This window comes from Schistocerca nitens, chromosome 4, assembly GCF_023898315.1.
Source record: "Schistocerca nitens isolate TAMUIC-IGC-003100 chromosome 4, iqSchNite1.1, whole genome shotgun sequence".
NCBI classification, from domain to species: Eukaryota; Metazoa; Arthropoda; class Insecta; order Orthoptera; family Acrididae; genus Schistocerca; species Schistocerca nitens.
In genome coordinates, this window is record NC_064617.1 from 755,980,296 (window position 1) to 756,001,546 (window position 21,251).

Genomic DNA, 21,251 nt, shown 5'->3' on the forward strand with positions numbered 1-21,251 from the left:
ATTCCAAAATCGGGTAGTTTCTCAGCCCAGTCACATTTAAATCTTGTCTGCTGACTTTGCTGGTGGTGAACAACCCATGCACGAAAAATTTGTTTAGTTTGGATTCCTTTAACATTTTGGGTTTAACATTTCCGATGAAGTTAATCTTATCTCTGATCAAGTGCCGTATACACAACTTCACCCTTTTTGCTCTGAATTTTCCCCCTTGTTTTCTGCACATTTCAATTGTGCCAATAATTTCAACCTTCAGCCAGACCCCATTTCTTTTGAGTTCGTCTGGCACTGATGGCACTCCATGACCAAGTCATAGCGGAGCTCTACCATCTCATGGCCTCCGGGGTTGTCCAACTGATCACACACAGCAAATGGGCTACCCTATTACTCACTGTCAAAAGCCATCAGGATGGTACACCTTTGTGGTAATTTCGAAGTTTCTGTCAGTGCTGACTATAACTGACATGTACTTCTTGCCATGACCTGACAAAATTTTGCTAAGCTCATTGGTGGTCAGTATTTTTCCAAGATCATTTTCTCTGATGCATATCTGCAGCTTCCCATTGATGCTGACTGTCAATGGCTCTTAGCCGTTAACACACCTTTTGGCTTGTATCAATAATTGTGGTTACCATTTGGCATGGCCAGTGCCCCAGCGATTTTTCAATGGTTTTTTGAACAATTGGTGAAGTCTGTGCCTGGCTGTGCCAACTATCTTGATGATATTGTGGTCTCTGGCTCCTCCAGTGCTGAACATCTCAACAACTTATGTATGCTCTGTTGGTGTTATTGGCCACCAGGTTAAAATTCAATTTGGAAAAGTGCCACTTTTTTCAGTCTTCTATTGTTTGTATTGGGTTCAAGGTCTCTACGGCTGGTGTCAAACCCCTTTATCAGAATGTCTCTGCCATTGTGGCTCTTTCATGTCCAGCGTCAGTCAAGGACCTTTAGGGCCTTTTTTTGGTAAAATTAGTTATTACCATCAGTTTTTGCCAGGGGGGAGGGTGAAATTGGTTGCACAATCATTACATGTCTTGCTGCATAAGGGAACATCTTTCCACTGGTCGCAGACATCTGAAGCAGCGTTTTCCAAGTCTATAACCTACCAACCAGGTCAACATTTAGTGTTAGCAAAATATGCATTCGAACATGGGCTGGGGGTGGGGGGGTTAGCTCATAAATTTTCTAATGGCTCCGAGCAGCCTATTGCATACTCATTGAAGATCCTTAATTCAGCTCAGACTAGATATTCACAAATAGAGAAAGAGGCCCTCACCATTGTTTACACCTTTCACATTTTCCTGTATGGTGCAAAATTCCATCTCATCACAGATCACAAGCCATTAGTTTCACTGTTTAACCCCTCAGCGTTGTTGCCAGACAAAGCAGTGCACTGGCTTCAGTGTCGGCCACTGTTCATCTTTGGTACAGTTTAGAGATTCACTTAATCCCCACGGCTAAACTGAGAATGCTGACACACCCTCCTATCTTCTGGCTAGTCCGGACCCAGTATTTAATTGGGAGGAGTTACTCTGTTTCCATGTCGATGAATGCACTCAACAAACTGTTGATGATTTTCCAATCACTATGCCTTGGGTCATGTACACTAGTGCTACCAATCCAATTTTATGGAAAGTGGTACTTTGCATACAACATCACTGGCTTGAGGCACCTACATCATGGGCATTCAACCCTTCCCATAACTATTCTGTGTTTCAGTATTATTTCTCTGCCATTGATCATATTCTACTCCTGGATATGGACTATTCAGCTCCTTGCATAGTGGTTCCCTTGGCTCTCCATTTGGAGATCCTGCAACTGCTGCATGCTGATCACTGATCAGTGTCATGCACCAAGGTGTCATGTTTTTTGGCCTGGTTTGGACGGCAACATCACCTGTTTGGTCACAGCATTTTCTCTATGTGCATCACCACAAGCAACCACATGGCAACATTGTCTCTGTGGCTGCAATCATTGCAGGCCCAGAACTATTTCCACAATGATTTTGCAAACCCTTTCCTTAATGCGTACTAGTTAATAGTAATCAATGTATTCTTTCACTTCCCATATGATGTTTGTTGCCCATCAACTTTGGCCTCTGCTACAGTGGCAACACTGTCAAAAATTCTTACCACTGAAGGACTTCCAGCAAAGTTGGTCTCTGATAATGGGCCTCAGTTTGTGTTGCAAGAGTTTGCCTCCTCCTGCTATGCCCTTGGGATTCATCACTTTTTTACCCCACCCTTCCAATCATTGTCCAATGGTGAGGCTGAAAGGTTAGTTACAACATTCAAAATGCAAATGAAAAAGTACACGACTCTGTCCCTGTCTGACATTACCTTGGATCAATTTCTGTCTTCATATCTGTTCATGCTGTTCGATGACAATGGCCCCACTGAACTGATCCCCGGGTACCTAACCCAGATGCTCCTGAATCTCCTGTGACCTGACCAGCGACACCAGCCCCTGCAGCCATCACCCCGTTTCTCACCTGGGGTGGCTTTCTGGCAAGTGGGTTCGGTCCTTGCCCAAAATGGATTCCTGCCATCATCTCCCAATGCCACGGCCACCATCTCTGCAACATCCATATGGAGGAGGGCCTCTGTGCGTGTAATTATGACCAGTTGTGCCTGTGTGCGAACAACCGGATATTGTGGGCTGGGACACTGACATCACTGTGCCAGCCAGTGTTGCTCGACAAATCATTTGATGCAGTTGGGTCCCTGCCACGACATATGAGGGGCCCCCGTCAACGGTGGATGGACCTGATGGAGCTTCTCTAATACCACTACCAGTACCAATGCAGCCACCATCCACACTGGAGCCATCTCCTCCACCTAAGCTGCCAACTGTGTGGGCACCACCACCACTAGGCTCTGGACTTGAAATGGACATGGAACTCGTGCCATCCTACCACATGGGTTGACACAAAAAGGTGGACTGCAACCCTTCCCACATCCTGAGTACTTCTGACCATATGCCTCAGTATCAGCATGTCATCTCAGTCAGAGCCTCACAGAGGAAGATGCCACGGACATCTCAAATCTGAACTGTTCCCCAAGGAAAGAGGAATGAAGTAATGCACGCACATTTGCAGCGTGCTGTCATCTGCAAGAGTGGGCTGCAAAGGAACAATACAGTAAACTTCCAATAGAGCCTGCCATGGGAGAATGTCTATTTAAACCCTGCCTGCTACACTCATGCTTTGTTATCACATTATTACTGCTTGCATACATTTTGGTTTCCTTGAAGAAAGGTAAAATAATAACTGACAAATACCACACAAAGTTTTTTGGATCAAGTTGGTGAAGAAAATATATGAAAAGAGGCATAGATTATGACATATTTTATTTATTTACTTATTGATTTTTATCTTAGTTCAGGGATGTGCACCTGCCCATAATGGTACTTTGGTTATGGGATTTATTGATTTTTATCTTTCTTCAGGTAAGTGCATCTACCCATAATGATGCTTTGGTAACGTAATACAAAGTAAAAATTAAGAAAAAAGGAATTGCAGAAATTGGCTGTGAGTGGGCATTGATTTACATCAACAGGAAGGTTGAAAATTCATGCAGCATTGGGGTTCAAGTCTGGGTCTCTGGCTTATTAAGTAAATGCACTGACCACTGCACCATCTGGACACAGTTATCGCAACTGCATGAATTACCCTACACACCTTCATCAGACCCAAATTCTCAACCTATACACACACTGTCAATGTAATGCCCCTTGACCATTATCCTCATTACTCATGGCATTTCATCAATTCCCTTAAGAGAGTCTAGTGTGCATCCACACTTATGAGATCTTTGGCCACCATCACCTTAATTATATTTACTACATATATAGGGTGGAGAAAAATTGTGTCACGAAATTTTAACTCTGGCTTGCTGAGCCTGTTGTTGTTGTTGTTGTTGTTGTTGTTGTTGTTGTCTTCAGTCCTGAGACTGGTTTGATGCAGCTCTCCATGCTACTCTATCCTGTGCAAGCTGCTTCATCTCCCAGTACTTACTGCAACCTACATCCTTCTGAATCTGCTTAGTGTATTCATCTCTTGGTCTCCCTCTACGATTTTTACCCTCCACACTGCCCTCCAATGCTAAATTTCTGATCCCTTGATGCCGCAAAACATGTCCTACCAACAGGTCCCTTCCTTTTTGTCAAGTTGTGCCACAAGCTCCTCTTCTCCCCAATTCTATTCAATACCTCCTCATTAGTTATGCGATCTACCCATCTAATCTTCAGCATTATTCTGTAGCACCACATTTCGAAAGCTCCTATTCTCTTCTTGTCCAAACTATTTATCATCCATGTTTCACTTCCATACATGGCTACACTCCATACAAATACGACTTCCTGACACTTAAATCTATACTCGATGTTAACAAATTTCTCTTCTTCAGAAACGCTTGCCTTGCCATTGCCAGTCTACATTTTATATCCTCTCTACTTCGACCATCATCATTTATTTTACACCCTAAATAGCAAAACTCCTTTACTACTTTAAGTGTCTCATTTCCTAATCTAATTCCCTCAGCATCACCCAGTTTAATTTGACTACGTTCCATTATCCTCGTTTTGCTTTTGTTGATGTTCATCTTATATCCTCCTTTCAAGACACTGTCCATTCCGTTCAACTGCTCTTCCAAGTCCTTTGCTGTCTCTGACAGAATTAATGTCATCGGCGAACCTCAAAGTTTTTATTTCTTCTCCATGGATTTTAATACCTACTCTGAATTTTTCTTTTGTTTCCTTCACTGCTTGCTCAATATACAGATTGAATAACATCAGGGAGAGGCTACAACCCTGTCTCACTCCCTTCCCAACCACTGCTTCCCTTTCATGTCCCACGACTCTTATAACTGTCATCTGGTTTCTGTAAGAATTGTAAATAGCCTTTCGCTCCCTGTATTTTACCCCTGCCACCTTCAGAATTTGAAAGAGAGTATTCCAGTTAACATTGTCAAAAGCTTCCTCTAAGTCTACAAATGCTAGAAACGTAGGTTTGCCTTTCCTTAATCTTTCTTCTAAGGTAAGTCGTAAGGTCAGTATTGCCTCACGTGTTCCAACATTTCTACGGAATCCAAACTGATCTTCCCCGAGGTCTGCCTCTACAAGTTTTTCCATTCGTCTGTAAAGAATTCACGTTAGTATTTTGCAGCTGTGACTTATTAAACTGATAGTTCGGTAATTTTAACATCTGCCAACACATGCTTTCTTTGGGATTGGAATTATTATATTCTTCTTGAAGTCTGAGGGTATTTTGCCTGTTTCATACATCTTGCTCACCAGATGGTAGAGTTTTGTCATGACTGGCTCTCCCAAGACTGTCAGTAGTTCTAATGGAATGTTGTCTACTCCCGGGGCCTTGTTTTGACTCGGGTCTTTCAGCGCTCTGTCAAACTCTTCACACAGTATCATATCTCCCATTTAGTCTTCATCTACATCCTCTTCCATTTCCATAATATTGTCCTCAAGAACATCACCCTTGTATAAACCCTCTATGTACTCCTTCCACCTTTCTGCTTTCCCATCTTTGCTTACAACTGGGTTTCCATCTGAGCTCTAGATATTCATACAAGTGGTTCTCCTTTCTCCAAACATCTCTTTAATTTTCCTGTAGGTAGTATCAATCTTACCCCTAGTGAGATAAGCCTCTACATCCTTACATTTGTCCTCTAGCCATCCCTGCTTAGCCATTTTGCACTTCCTGTCGATCTCATTTTTGAGACGTTTGTATTCCTTTTTGCCTGCTTCACTTACTGCATTTTTATATTTTCTCTTTTCATCAATTAAATTCAATATTTCTTCTGTTACCCAAGGATTTCTATTACCCCTCGTCTTTTTACCTACTTGATCCTCTGCTGCCTTCACTTCTTCATCCCTCAGAGCCACCCATTCTTCTTCTACTGTATTTCTTTCCCCCATTCCTGTCAATTGTTCCCTTATACTGTCCCTGAAACTCTGTACAACCTCTGGTTTAGTCAGTTTATCCAGGTCCCATCTCCTTAAATTAACACCTTTTTGTAGTTTCTTCAGTTTTAATCTACAGTTCATAACCAATAGATTGTGGTCAGAGTCCACATCTGCCCCAGGAAATGTCTTACAATTTAAAACCTGGTTCCTAAATCTCTGTCTTACCATTATATAATCTATCTGATACCTTTTAGTATCTCCAGGATTCTTCCATGTATACAACCTTCTTTCATGCTTCTTAAACCAAGTGTTAGCTATGATTAAGTTATGCTCTGCGAAAAATTCTACCAGACGGCTTCCTCTTTCATTCCTTACCCCCAATCCATATTCACATACTATGTTTCCTTCTCTCCCTTTTCCTACTCTTGAATTCCAGTCACCCATGACTATTAAATTTTCGTCTCCCTTCACTACCTGAATAATTTCTTTTATCTCGTCATACATTTCATCAATTTCTTCATCATATGCAGAGCTAGTTGGCATATAAACTTGTACTACTGTAGTAGGCATGGGCTTTGTGTCTATCTTGGCCACAATAATGTGTTCACTATGCTGTTTGTAGTAGCTTACCTGCAATCCTATTTTTTTATTCATTATTAAACCTACTCTTGCATTACCCCTATTTGATTTTGTATTTATAACCCTGTATTCACCTGACCAAAAGTCTTGTTCCTCCTGCCACCGAACTCCACTAATTCCCACTATATTTAACTTTAACCTATCCATTTCCCTTTTTAAATTTTCTATTCTACCTGCCCGATTAAGGGATCTGACATTCCACGCTCCGATCTGTAGAATGCCAGTTTTCTTTCTCCTGATAATGATGTCCTCTTGAGTAGTCCCCGCCCGGAGATCCGAATGGGGGACTATTTTACCTCCAGAATATTTTACCCAAGAGGATGCCATCATCATTTAATTATACAGTAAAGCTGAATTTCCTCGGGAAAAATTACGGCTGTAGTTTCCCCTTGCTTTCAGCCGTTCGCAGTACCAGCACAGCAAGGCCGTTTTGGTTAATTTTACAAGGCCAAATCAGTCAATCATCCAGACTGTTGCCCCTGCAACTACTGAAAAGGCTGCTGCCCCTCTTCAGGAACCACACGTTTGTCTGGTCTCTCAACAGATACCCCTCCGTTGTGGTTGCACCTATGGTACGGCCATCTGTATCGTTGAGGCACTCAAGCCTCCCCACCAACAGCAAGGTCGATGAGCCAGTAGGAACCAAAAATTACTAAGGTTGTGTAGGTCAACAATGCACAGTTTTTGAATTACGGAAACTTGGCATCATGCGCTACAATTGGCTGTGGGATTGCAGTGTTACCGGACACTCTGGAAAACACATGATCGCAAATGCTTTGACTGCCAGAGATTGTGATGTATCCAAGGCAGCCTGCACACTCAGTGGTAGCATGTCAGCCTTTCAATCTGGGGGCGAATCCCCCAGGGTCCTGGACATCCATTGTAGTTTCATGATAAGATGTACTGGGAACAAACCCACCAACAACTGCTAGTTCATGTACATGCAGAAAGTCTTTTACAAATTTGCATCAGCCCTGGAAAGGGCCTTTTTTGTAGCTAGGAGATTGTTTACTTAAAGCAGGTGTTTGAATTGGTGACTCTCTGACGCGACACAAGCTTGGAAACATCAAACTGTGTTTTGCCGAACTCATTCAAAGATTCCTGGCATTGCCCTGATGTGATTGGTGGCATGTTGAATGGGATTCATTAATTCCTCTTTGTTTCTAGGTGGTTTGCATCTGAGTGGATGAACCTGTATCTTGAAGAATCCCCACAGGAAAAAGTCTGATGGTGTGAGGCCTTGTGATCATGGTGCCATGGTCTAAGAGCACCTCTGCTAATTATCTGGTCATCAAAGAGTTCATTTAAATATCCGCACGCAGCACGACTTATGTATGGTCGCACCATCATGCTGCAACCACATGCATACCCTTATGTCCAGGGGAACATCTTAGAGCAGGCTGAGTATAGTTGCTTGCAAAAAGTGAAGGTAATTTGCCCCAGTAAGTTGAGGACAGACACACTGGCTCTATCAGATGGTCACCCATAATGCCTGCCCAAATGTTGAGCAAAAATTGTTCCTAGTGTCCGTGGATGAACGTGACATGAGGATTTCCCCTTGCCCAGTAATGAACATTTCGAGTGTTGTAAAGGCATCTCGATGGAAGGTGCATTCTCGATAAACAATGCAATGGCGGGGAAGTTGTGATCTTGTGCAACATGTTGCAGAAAACACCGGCAAAACCCTAGCTTGTGTTTGTAGTCTACGATGGGATTTAGGTCTTGGACAGGGTGGAAAATGGAGGATGATGACCAGCATCCATTTAAACCTCCCAGACTAACCAATGAGTAACCACCATGTCATGTCCAACCACTCGAGTACTAGTCATAGGTATTTCCTCGAGGTGTACGAGATCTTCCAGCATCACCATGATAGCTTGCTAATGAGCCTGTTTTGCCAAGTTGCTGATGAACTGTTGTAAACATTTGAGGGTGTGGGTGGCTGTCAAGTTTCATGCGCCTTACCATCGGCTAGCCCATTAAAAAAAAAAAAAAAAAAAAAAACATATCTCTATGTTCTTCAAATGAATACTGTGCCACCATGCTTGTTTTATGACTAAATTGCAGGTGGTGTGTTTGTTCTGAAGCAAAGCTCACATGTGAATGCCTCTCTGACACAGGTGGAGACAAACAGCAAGACCTATTCGACATGTGTTCATCATGTTGGGGCAGCGATGGTTGAGGGACGTTTATATGTGTGATCCGACAACTATAGCACTGCCTGTCAACCAACAAACAGCAAGAAGGCAATCCCATGGCCAATCTGGATGCATGGCACCAAGTTTCTGCAGTTTGGTAAAGCACCATTAGTAATTTTGGTTCCTACTGGCATCAGCTATCCACAGTTAAAATTTCATGACACCATTTTTCTTCACCCTGTATATATAAAGTACAAATTGTTGGAATATTCACTCCTTTGAGCATATATGGCACCCTATGACTCCCAATTATTCCAGCAGCTACTATCCAGAAATCTGTGGCTAACAAAAATTTTAGGATCAATGAAGATAACATATCTTGCAGACCTCCAAGTATCACACTTAAGGGATGAAATATATTCAATGGAAAAATGTTATACAAAGTGCATTTATGTAAAAGGAGAATATTTTGAAATTGAGGGCATTTTTGATCTAAGAAACACTGCCAGTTCATAAACAGTTTGCCTTACTCTCATAACTATATATAACTCAGAGACTATTGATTTGTAATGAAATACAAGGGAAAGTTAAGTGAAAAACCCACCACATGTTTATCCCACTGGGAGATGAAGCTATCAGTTCCTGTTTTGTAGAACACAGTCCACAACCGAACCCACTCTTGCACTTCTTATTCCGACTGAAACCAACGTCCACACTTATCTTTCTTCAGGTCACCAAAGATGTGAAAAACACATGGTGAAAAATCCAGGCTGTATAGAGAATGTTGCAGTGTTTCCAAACCAAATCACTTAAGCATAGCCTTTATATGATTGGCAGTGTGGGGGTGGGCGTTATTGTACAACGAGATGATTCCATCCTACAGCATTCCTGGGTATGTTCACTTTATGGCACATCACAGTTTTTTGAATGTGTCTTCATATTGCTTCACATTGATTATGGTTCTACATGAGAGACTCGAGAAGGGGGCGCCTGCAGTTGAAGAAGACAGTCATCATGACCTTACCAGAACTTGTGAGAACAGCTTTGGATTCCTTTGGTGAGGCAGATGTGGGATTTTTCCACTGTTGGCTTTGCCATTTGCCCTTGTGTTGTGCGAATGCTGCTGGATGGAATTATCCTGCTTCATGATAATACCCACTCCCACACCGCCAATTGGATGACAGCTACGCTTCAGAAATTTGGTTGGGAAACACTGCAACATCCTCTGCACAGCCAGAGCTCTCACTGTGTGATCTGCTCATCTCTGGCAGTCTGAAGAAAGACATGTGGATGTTGGTTTCAGTGGAATGAGAAAATGCAAGAGTGGATGTGGTTGGGGATCTGTCAACAGGTAACCCCGTTCCACGAAACAGGAATTGATCATCACATGCTGATTACTTTTGAACGGAACCATTCCATGGTCCCATAGTGGCAAGCATTCAGTTTTCATTTGTCTGAACCTCATAATCTGATGCATGCTTAACTAGCTGCAAATAACATTACCACTATTCTATTTAAAGTTATTAGAAGCATACTACCTTCTCCTTGTTAATTACAATCAGATTATCTTTATGAATCACAAATACATATTGTTTTAGTTGGATCTCTGCCTAGAGAACTTTTGTGGTACTTACTGTAGCTTCCATGTGGAGTAGTACTTAGCAGATGTCAAAAATGTTAAGGGCCATTTCAGGTTAGATGCCATAACACACTATAAAACATCCTATAACATATTAGTTGAGATGGTTCACACAAAGTGCTTGCTAAGTACCCTAAATATTGTGCATAGCCAATATTATTGTTCCATACATTAAAGGAAGAAAATTCTTATTGTGGATTTTATTTGATTAGATAAAAATCTACTCACAAAGCTGCGGCAGAAAACACACATAAAAGACGGTTGTAATTGGCAAGCTTTCGGAGTCAGTGGCTCCTTTAGGCAGAAGGGTTGAAGGGGAAGGAATAGGGGTGAAGGAAAAGGACTGGAGAGGTCTAGGAAAAGGGGTAGATTTTGGGAAAGTCACCCAGAACCGAATGTCAGGCAAGACTTAACCATACGAGATGGGAAGAAAGTAATTGACTGTTTTCATTGTTTTATTGTGGATTTTAACAGACTGAATATAATTATGTAATTTACAAGGTTTTATACTAGTAAAAAACAATATGACTGACTACTTCTCACATCCGAGTTCCAATTTTCACTTGCCCTTCATTCAGTCCTTCACAACCTACACTTGTATCCATCTACATAAATATAATCTTCAAACGATTGAAATTAAATTTCATAGTAACTGTATTAAAGCTGTTGACTTGTTATTAATTGTTAGTATAATGTGTATATTGTTAGTGTAATATGCCCCGAAATTTATGATCTATTGGCAGAGTTAGAGGATCAACATGTCTGCATTAAATTTTGCATGAAACTCAAGAAAACCTGTAGAGAGACACACCAAATGTTGCAGGAACCCTATGGTGGTGAGTGCTTAAGCCATACTAAGTGTTATGAATGGTTCACATGGTTTACAAATGGTTGGATGGAAGTAAAAGATGACCCTCGTTCAGGACAACCTTCGACATCTACCAACAATGCTCATGTCAGGAATGTCAACAAAATTGTGTGCCCCAATCAAAGACTGACTGACACAGATTGCAGAAGGATGTAACATTTCAATTGGATCATGTCATGAAATCCTGACACAGCATCTTGGAGTGCATTGTGTTGCCATCATGTTTGTCCATTGGCTCCTGAGTCAATACCAGGAAGACCTTCACCCTACAATCTTTGTAAGAGCTTTTGGATCATACAAATGAGAATTAAATGTTCCTTCAGAGAATCTTAACTGGTGATGAGACATGGGTCTACAATTACAACATTGAGACCAAGGTCAAACGATAGTTTTTTTTTTTAATTTGTTCATCACGAATTCATGCCACAGGGACAAAGTTGTTAATTTATGGTATTATTGGGACATTTGCAACACCTGCAAAAAAATGTGAGAAGGGGACAGCTTGAAACGTGGCGAGATAACTCATGGCTCTTGTGTCACAATAATGCACCCGCACATTCATCCCTGTTGGTGCTGACTATTGCACAAAAAAAGTGGAATCACTGTGTTGCCTTATCCTCTGTACCCTACAGACCTGGTCCCCGAGGACTTCCTTTTATTTCCAAAGCTGAAAACCTCATTGAAAGGACAAAGATTTGGAACAACAGACGAAATAAAAGAAAATTCACAGATGACACATCATGCAATCCAGCTACAGGTATTCCAAGATTGCTTTCAGAAATGGAAATATCATTGTGAGTGGTGTATCAATTGTGGAGGAGAGTATTTTGGAGAAGACCATGTACAGTAAGTAAAAGGTAAGCATAGAAAAATTTTGCAAATGGAGTTCAAGAATTTTTTGAACAGACCTCATAAGTCAGTTGTGAAAAGTCACGTAACTGCCTGGATCCAGTTCTACATCATAAAAAAGCACTCCAAAGTGATTCATGGGCTCCTGTAGTGGGGATGACATTTTGTAAAGTCAATTTAATACCACTAGTTGAGGGAAACTTAGCAAAATAATGTTTAAGAAATGAAGTAATACATAAAAATATTATACTCTATAAATTCACAATTCTCGACACGGAAAACAAACAATAAAAAGAAAAATACAAATAACTTGACATACCTGAGAATCAAAACACAGATTGCAACAATAGTGTAGGCAAGAAGAGTTCCAATGGACATCATATCAATAAGATGTTGTAAATCAAAAATGGCTGCCATTATACCTGAAAAATGGGAAAATAATAATAATAATCACGCAAAATATTAACTTCAGTCATTACACAGAAATTAATGACACATACAACACAGAACAAAATTATAAATGAAGAACAAAGAGGCTGTTGCAAAGGAGCACGAGGATGTAAAGAGCAACTGATAATAGATGCAGAGGTGACATATCAAGCTAAAACTAAACAAAGGTCGCTACACTACACATACATTGATTACCAAAAAGCTTTTGATAGTGTACCCCACTCATGGTTACTACAGATATTGGAAATATACAAAGTAGAACCTAAATTGATACAGTTCCTAAACATAGTAATGAAAAATTGGAAAACCACACTTGATACCCAAACAAATTCAAATAATATCACATCACAGACAATACAGATTAAGCGTGGAATATACCAAGGAGACTCATTAAGTCCTTTCTGGTTCTGCCTTGCTCTGAACCCACTATCCAACATGCTAAATAATACAAATTATGGATACAATATTACTGGAACATACCCACACAAAATCACACATTTGCTATACATGGATGATCTAAAACTACTGGCAGCAACAAATCGACAGCTCAACCAATTACTAAAGATAACAGAAGTATTCATCAATGATATAAATATGGCTTTTGGAACAGACAAATGTAAGAAAAATAGCATAGTCAAGGGAAAACACACTAAACACGAAGATTACATATTGGATAACCACAGTGACTGCATAGAAGCGATGGAAAAAACAGATGCCTATAAATACCTAGGATACAGACAAAAAATAGGAATAGATAATACAAATATTAAAGAAGAACTAAAAGAAAAATATAGACAAAGACTAACAAAAATACTGAAACCAGGATTGACAGCAAGAAACAAGACAAAAGCTATAAATACTTATGCTATACCAATATTGACCTACTCATTTGGAGTAGTGAAATGGAGTAACACAGACCTAGAAGCACTCAATACACTTACACGATCACAATGCCACAAATATAGAATAAATCACATACATTCAGCAACAGAAAGATTCACATTAAGCAGAAAGGAAGGAGGAAGGGGATTTATCAACATTAAAACCTACATTATGGACAGGTAAACAATTTAAGAAAATTCTTTCTAGAACGAGCAGAAACTAGCAAAATACACAAAGCAATCACTCATATAAATACATCGGCTACACCACCGAAATTTCATAACCACTTCTACAACCCTTTAGATCACATAACATCAACAGATATGAAGAAAGTAAATTTGAAAAAGAAAACACTACATGGCAAGCACCCATATCATCTAACACAGCCACACATCGATCAAGATGCATCCAACACATGGCTAAGAAAAGGCAATATATACAGTGAGACGGAAGGATTCATGATTGCAATACAGGATCAAACAATAAACACCAGATATTACAGCAAGCATATTATTAAAGATCCCAATACCACAACAGATAAATGCAGACTTTGCAAACAACAAATAGAAACAGTAGATCACATCACAAGCGGATGTACAATACTAGCAAATACAGAATACCCCAGAAGACATGACAATGTAGCAAAAATAATACATCAACAACTTGCCATACAACATAAACTAATAAAACACCACGTTCCCACATACAAGTATGCACCACAAAATGTACTGGAGAATGATGAATACAAATTATACTGGAACAGAACCATTATAACACAGACCTAGAAGCACTCAATACACTTACACGATCACAATGCCACATAACACCACATAACAAACCTGACATCATACTCACCAATAAAAAGAAGAAATTAACACAACTAATCGAAATATCCATACCCAATACAACAAATATACAGAAGAAAACAGGAGAAAAAATTGAAAAATACATCCAACTGGCTGAGGAAGTCAAGGACATGTGGCATCAGGATAAAGTTGACATTATACCAATTATACTATCAAGTACATGAGTCATACCACACAGTATCCACCAGTACATCAATGCAATACAGCTACATCCAAACATGTATATACAACTTATAATGGTACTCTAATTACGCAACCATTACGGCACCTCACCTGAACCTCCCGATACCAGTAATATTCTACTGTGTTTCTGTAAAGGTGTTGACGTATTTATGAGACAACATTCAGATTTGATTTCATTTGTGATACATCGATATGTTTATATTGCAATGACATTATTCTTGTGTGTATTCTTTCTTTTGTCACTATGATCTTTGACGTACTTTTAACTCTGATTTTTTTGGCATGTAAGCGATAGTTAGTTAGTTAGTCATTAAGTTGTTAGAGAGTTGGACCTTGAGAGAGTTAAGTGTTGGACGTCATGTTGGAAAGACTAATATTGTCGTCAGCTTATAAAATGTAAACTTTAACAGTGACTGTGAGGAAGATGTTTTCAAGTATGTTTTGTATAGTGAAGTGATGCTTAGTGTGTCGCGTGATATTGCAATAAAAGCAATTAAAAGGAAGTGTAACTAAATTCTGGAGTGCTAATTATTTCTTTACATCACCATTGTCCAGCAAAAGTGTAATCTCCAAGAATGGTTTGAGAAGCATATCTACAAAACTTTTGAATATAGCAGAATAAAACCTAGGCCTCTTTGCATCCGAGCTTGGAATCATAACCACCTAGATTTTCAATGATTGAGCCATGATAATATGAGACCAGCATGGGAAACACAAAAAGATGAGTGCGTAGTTTTTTTCATTATTACATGAAATGACTATTAACTTTGCTCTAATGACACCTGCCGCACAATATGACTGATGTTGCCCGAAAATGCAGTATTTAGCAGTGTGAGCAACACCACAATTGTTATTAAAATTTTGACCTTTGTTGTGGTAGGGTTGTTAGAAACTACAGAAATCTGTAATTATTGACACATGTTCAATTACCTGAAAGTTCCTAAATGCAATGTAACATATACCATACAGTTAAAAGGAAGTCACACTTGATCAAGGTCTGCGTCACTTTCCATTTTTAACCAGACATAATGTCTGAGAAAGGAAAGAAACAATAATAATAATAATAATAATAATAATGTATTAGAACTGCATTAGATCATAAAAAGTATTTTTTTATATTGGTGAAATTTAAAAAGTTTTTGAGGTTAGTTAATGAAGCTACAAAAAATCTGAAGATTCCACAGTGGTATACTATTCCTAATTTTAGTTCTCAGTTTAACTTCCTTGGACATTTTTTGTTAACAGTTAATCAAAGTTCAAAAATCAGCAGTGCTAGTAAGTATCATACTAGTTTTGGTACACAGTGCTATCCTCAGATCATCCCCTGGCAATCAGCTGTCAGACTTTTTTCCCAAGCAGGTGTGTCAAATACAATATACTGTGACTGTAGACACACATATTTTTTTCAGAATAAGAAATGCTTTATGCTATACATTGCTGTAGAAAGTCCTTGGAGGAATATACATAATGGAAAACTTAAGGGTCACAACTCACAGTACATTTGAAGCCCTGAATGATCAATAGGCACATAAGCAAGATTGAAAAATCTACTTAATTCAGAGAAGTTGATATGTTGAAGGATGAAAAGGATATCCAGATGTTAAAATTTTCCAGCTGGTTTACAGAATTGTCAATCACTGAGTGCTTCCAATATACAGATAGTTACTATCACTCCCTCCATTATTCACACTTTACATCATTCAGCTATAATGTGGTACTGTGAAGGATAAGGTATTCAGCCATTCTGGCATACAAGGAAAAAAATTAAAACTAGCTTAAGATTAATGTAAAAGACAATCATACAGATGGTGATTATGTTGTCATATTTTTCACTGAGAAAGCATAGTTTAATTACAAACTGACTTGTTCCACAGTGTAGAGAGATATCACAAATATGATCCATGTAACATACAATTAATTAACTAACTGACCAACTAACCAACCAACCATTATCTTAGCACCAATATGGAGAGGAGAGATTGCTACTCATCATATAGAGAGGGCTCCAAGTTGCAGACAGGCACAACAAAAAATCCTCTAAAATACAAAGTTTTTGGACAAAGTCCTCCTTCCAAAATAGAAAACTTGTGCACATGCACACAAGCACAAGTAACACACATATGGCCACTGTCTCCAGATTCAGGAACTGAACTGTGACTGCATCTAATGTGAGCAGCAATCTGCAGGGAGGTGGGGGGAGAGGGGGGGGTTCCTGGAGGAAAGGAAGAAGCAGGGAGGGGGAGGAGTAGCAGGGTAGGGGTGTGGGAAGATGCTGTGCTGCCTGTGGGAGCATACAGAATTATTGCAATATGACAGGACAGGGCTGCAAGGTGCAGTGTAAGGAGGCTGTGGGCTGTGCTGTGGCGGGAGTGGGTTGGGGGGGGGGGGGGGGGGGGCTACCAGAGAAGGAAATCACACTAGTGGGAGTATAGGTGGGATAGAAGGCAAGTGTAGTGCTGGAATGGGAGCAGGGAAGGAGACAGATGGTTGGAGGACAGGGGCTAGTGAAGGTTGAGACCAGGGGGGCCTGTGTAATTCATAAACGATAGTGCTGGTGGAAGAATCCAAATGGCATGGGTTGTGAAGCAGTCATTGACTAAAGCACATCATGGCTGCAATTTGATGGTGGCCATTCATGCAGACAGCCAGCTTGTAAGTTGTCTTGCCCATGTAGGAAGTGTCACAGTGACTGAAGATTAGTTTGTAGATCACATGGCTGTTTTCACATGTAGCCCTGCCTTTGATGGTGTTAGAGATGCTTGTGACAGGATTGGAGTAGGTGGTAGTAGGATGATGTATGGGACAGGATTTGCAGCTATGTGTACCGCAAGGTTACGAGAGGTGAGGCAATAGGGTGGGAGTAAGAGTGGAGTAGAGATGGACAAGCATATTGTATAGGCGTAGTGGGCAGCAGACACCATTGTCAGACGGGTGGGGAGTGTAGTGGTAAGGGCATGAAGATATTCCTCACTTCAGGGCACAAAGAGGGTTTGTCAAAACCTTGGTGGAGAATGTGCTTCAATTACTCTAGTCCTGAGTTGTACTGAGTCATGAGTAAGGTGCACCTTTGTGGCTGGACAGCACTTATGTGGGAGGTGGTAGATGACTTGAGAGAGAACACACGGGATGTCTAGTTTTGTACAAGGTTGGGAGGTCAATTTCAGCTTGTGAAGACCTCAGTGAGACCCTTGGCATATTTGGAGAAGAACTGCTCATCCCTATAGATGTGATGACCATGGATGGTCAGGTTCTGTGAAAGGGGATTCCTGGTATGGAATGAATGGCAGCTATCCCCCTAACCAAAAGGTTCAAGATGCTGTTGTTCACTGAAAGTTATATTTAACCAGTGGGGCTCACTTCACCTGTTTTGAGGAAACATGTTTTGTCCAGTGTCAAGGAAAGGCAAACACAAAAGTGTATGGGACTATTAATCACCAACAGTTGAAACATATGGTGAATGATGGTAGCTCTTAGGGAAATGGCAGCAAGGAATAGGAAAGGACACCAGTTGTTCTCAGTGTGTATGCCTGGTGGCCTCATTCAACACATTGAAGAGGATATTCTGGGAGTCACTGTGGGAACAGGGTGCAACCAACTGTAGATTGTGGTACATGTTGGAACAAATAATGCCTGTTGTCTCAGCTACAAGGTGATACTTAAATCATTCCAGTAACTGGCAGAGAATGTTTAGAAGTTCAGCCTTGACACATGAAGTTTCAATGAAGCTCACAATTTGCATCATTGCTCCCAGAACAGATCATGGCACCTTGATTCTGAGTCACATGGAAGGACTGAACCAGAGACTTCAAAGGTTCTGTGACAGGCTAGACTGTGATTTCCTGGACTTTCACCTGAGGGTTGAGAGTTGTAAGGTTCCCCTAAATGAGTTAGGTGTGCACTACACATTAGAGCCTACCCAGGTAGCTGAATGTGTGTGGGGTGCACACAAGGCAACTCTCCATCCTATCCAGATAACGAAAGCTGTAGAAAACCCAGAAATACCGGTGAAAATTGAAAGAAATGCCTCCCACAGGTGAGAGTATTGAAATCCTTGTGGTTAACTACCAAAGCATTTGCAATTAAGTGCCGGTGTCCAAGGCACTCCTGAAAAGCAGTGAAGCTCACATAATACTAGGTATAAAAAGCTGGTTGAAACATGAAATTGATAGCACTGAGATTTTTATGGAAAACTTAACTGTAAATCAAAAGGATAGTCCAATCGGAAATGAAGTAGTATATTTGTCACAGTAGAAAAGAAACTCAAATTCACCAAGATAGAAATTGAAGTTGCATGTGAGATTGTTTTGGCAAGATGGATCAGGGATGGGTGTAAAATGGTGATTGGATCTTTTTATCATCCATCAGACTCATCTCATGATGTAACTGAAAGCTTTGGAGAAAACCTCAGTTTGACTGTACCTAAGTTAACCAAGCTTACTGTAATCCACCAATCAACTGGGAAAATTAGTTTTGGTAGTGATGTGTGTGATAATGTATCCTGTGAAAGATTACAAAATGCCAAATGGGTTGCCTCGTTTTGATTCCTGGCTGATGCAAATTTATGAACAAAGATGCATGTTCTACATTCATTTCCCTGTAGCATCAAATACATAAAAATAGAAAAAATAAATAAATAAATAAAGCAGATAATCTGTAGCATTCATGACTGGTAATCACTGGTTCATATCTCATTTCAGTCATTATTTTTTCATTAAATTACATATATTTGACAAATTTTATATTTCAGTGAAATAGGTATTCTAACTGGATGAAAAATAACAACAATGACAAAATGAGATTCTGATCAGCAATAACCAGTTTCTAATACTACCAATGTTTTTAAATCCATGTTTCTGTATTTTACACTTCACAGAAATGCACTTAGGCCATGCACTTTGTTGAAAAACTTGCATCAACTGGGAATCAAATCTGGTCCACCCACATGGCATACAAGCACTCTACCTCAGAACCATGTAGCCCATCTAAGAAATTGTTGTAATTTTAGTGAATAAAACATTCTCAAGAAGCTTTCAAGTTTAATTTCTCAAGAATTTTTTAGAGTTGTGCTTAACTTCTTTGCCAATTTCATATCTGAGCTCTGAACTTCATGTACCACAAATATAAAAAAATTACAAAAATTCAATTCCCATGTGGTTCCCTTGTCCATGCCAAGAAAATTAATATGGATTTCCTTAGAATCAGCAGCAAATTTCACTGTTTTGTTACAAACATCATTAAACACAGAAAAAGTAGCACTTTTCATCAGTCTATTGATATTTATAATCTTTACGATAATAACTGTATGTTCAAAATTCATGTCTGTCTTCTTGAGTAAATCTAATGCATCTGTATTTAAGTGTTTAATAGCAAGATCTTGCTATTTGTTAAAAAGAATTGACTTAATTACAACAGTGAGACATCATTTGTCTTATGCTAAAAACATGTTCTCTTACTTTTCAATTTTATCGCATGTATCTTAAACAGAGCTGCCATGGCATGCCAAACTTCACATGTGCAGCATGTGCGGACCGTGGGTGGGTCCAAGCCCAGCCTATCACTTTGCCTTTGCTTGGTCCTTCTCAGAGGTCCCCAAAACAGTGCAACATCAATTTTGCATTGCAATGTGGCATTTTGTGGTCAGCACAACTCTCCGAGTTCTGCAAAATCGTAGTGACACCACTGTTTACCCTTCACTACTTGTTGGTGGTATGAAGGGTGTTCACAGGCTGTTTGCACAAAATGAAGCAGTCTAGCAATGTGTCATCACAATCATTTAAAATGACTGGGAATGACAGAAGACAGGGATGAGACTTCTCAAATCGCTTAAGTGATGAGTACTGCGTATTTGCTATCAGAAGACATTATGATACCATGCAGAAAGAATTTAAACTTTTCGATGACAATGAAAGGGCAAAAATTTACAATGATCAACAGATGGTATTCATTGTTCTGTACATCAAGAAGCACTTTGTGCTAAATTTGCAGGCATGGAGCACTTTAAGAAATTAGCAGTACAAATAGTAAAATTTCTGAAATCACACCCCTTATTCCATTCTCAGTTGCAACAGTTTTCAATGGAAATGAACAAACAGTACAGAGACTTCATATATTACTGCAAAGTATGTTGGTTAAGTCAAGGGGCATGCCTGGAATGATTTTATAATTTACATCTTCTATTGTTGAATTTACGAAGGAAAAAGGAATGCAGGAACGAAAATTTGAACATCCAGAATGGACTGCAGACTTTGTATTTGAAATGGATTTGACTGCACACTGCCCACAGAAACACAATGCAAGGTTCCATCTTTCTTATCTGATGGGAATGCAAGTAAAAAGAAAATATTATTGTAGAAGGATACGCCGGCTGGGCTGGCCGAGCACTTCTAGGCACTACAGTCTGGAACCGTGCGACCGCTACGGTCGCAGGTTCGAATCCTGTCACGGGCATGGATGTGTGTGATGGTGTTCGTTTGGTTAGGTTTAGAGCCATTTTTTGTAGAGGGATACATTCTGACAAAAACAATCCAGTTCCCAGATCTCACTGACATTTGAGGAGGGGGAAGAAAAAAAAAGGTTTGGAGAATGAAGAATTTATTGTGGTGTTGCAATAATTACAATGATAGTTTTATAAAGGTTTCGAGGACACTGTCATACTTACATCTATTTTCAAGGTGTTTTTGAGACAGTTGAAAGTACCCTGTGCATATCCAGATTTAACTTATTACCTGCAAGGTAATTCGAGTTCTAATAAAAAATATTTTTACATTAAAACAGTCCAGTACGTCTGCAATGTTTTTCTCAGGTAGATTTTCCCAATCTCCAAA

The 21,251-nt window shown here is 39.8% G+C and overlaps 1 protein-coding gene across 2 annotated transcripts in view; it reads right to left on the minus strand.

The window, feature by feature from the left end:
- The window catches only part of LOC126253048 (cationic amino acid transporter 2), a 512,658-nt gene that overhangs the window by 23,955 nt on the left and 467,452 nt on the right, over positions 1–21,251 (minus strand). For both annotated transcript variants that reach the window (XM_049954123.1, XM_049954125.1), the window contains one exon: positions 12,366–12,468. In XM_049954123.1, the coding sequence (XP_049810080.1) occupies positions 12,366–12,468 (103 nt within the window). The remainder of the gene's footprint in view (positions 1–12,365; positions 12,469–21,251) is intronic.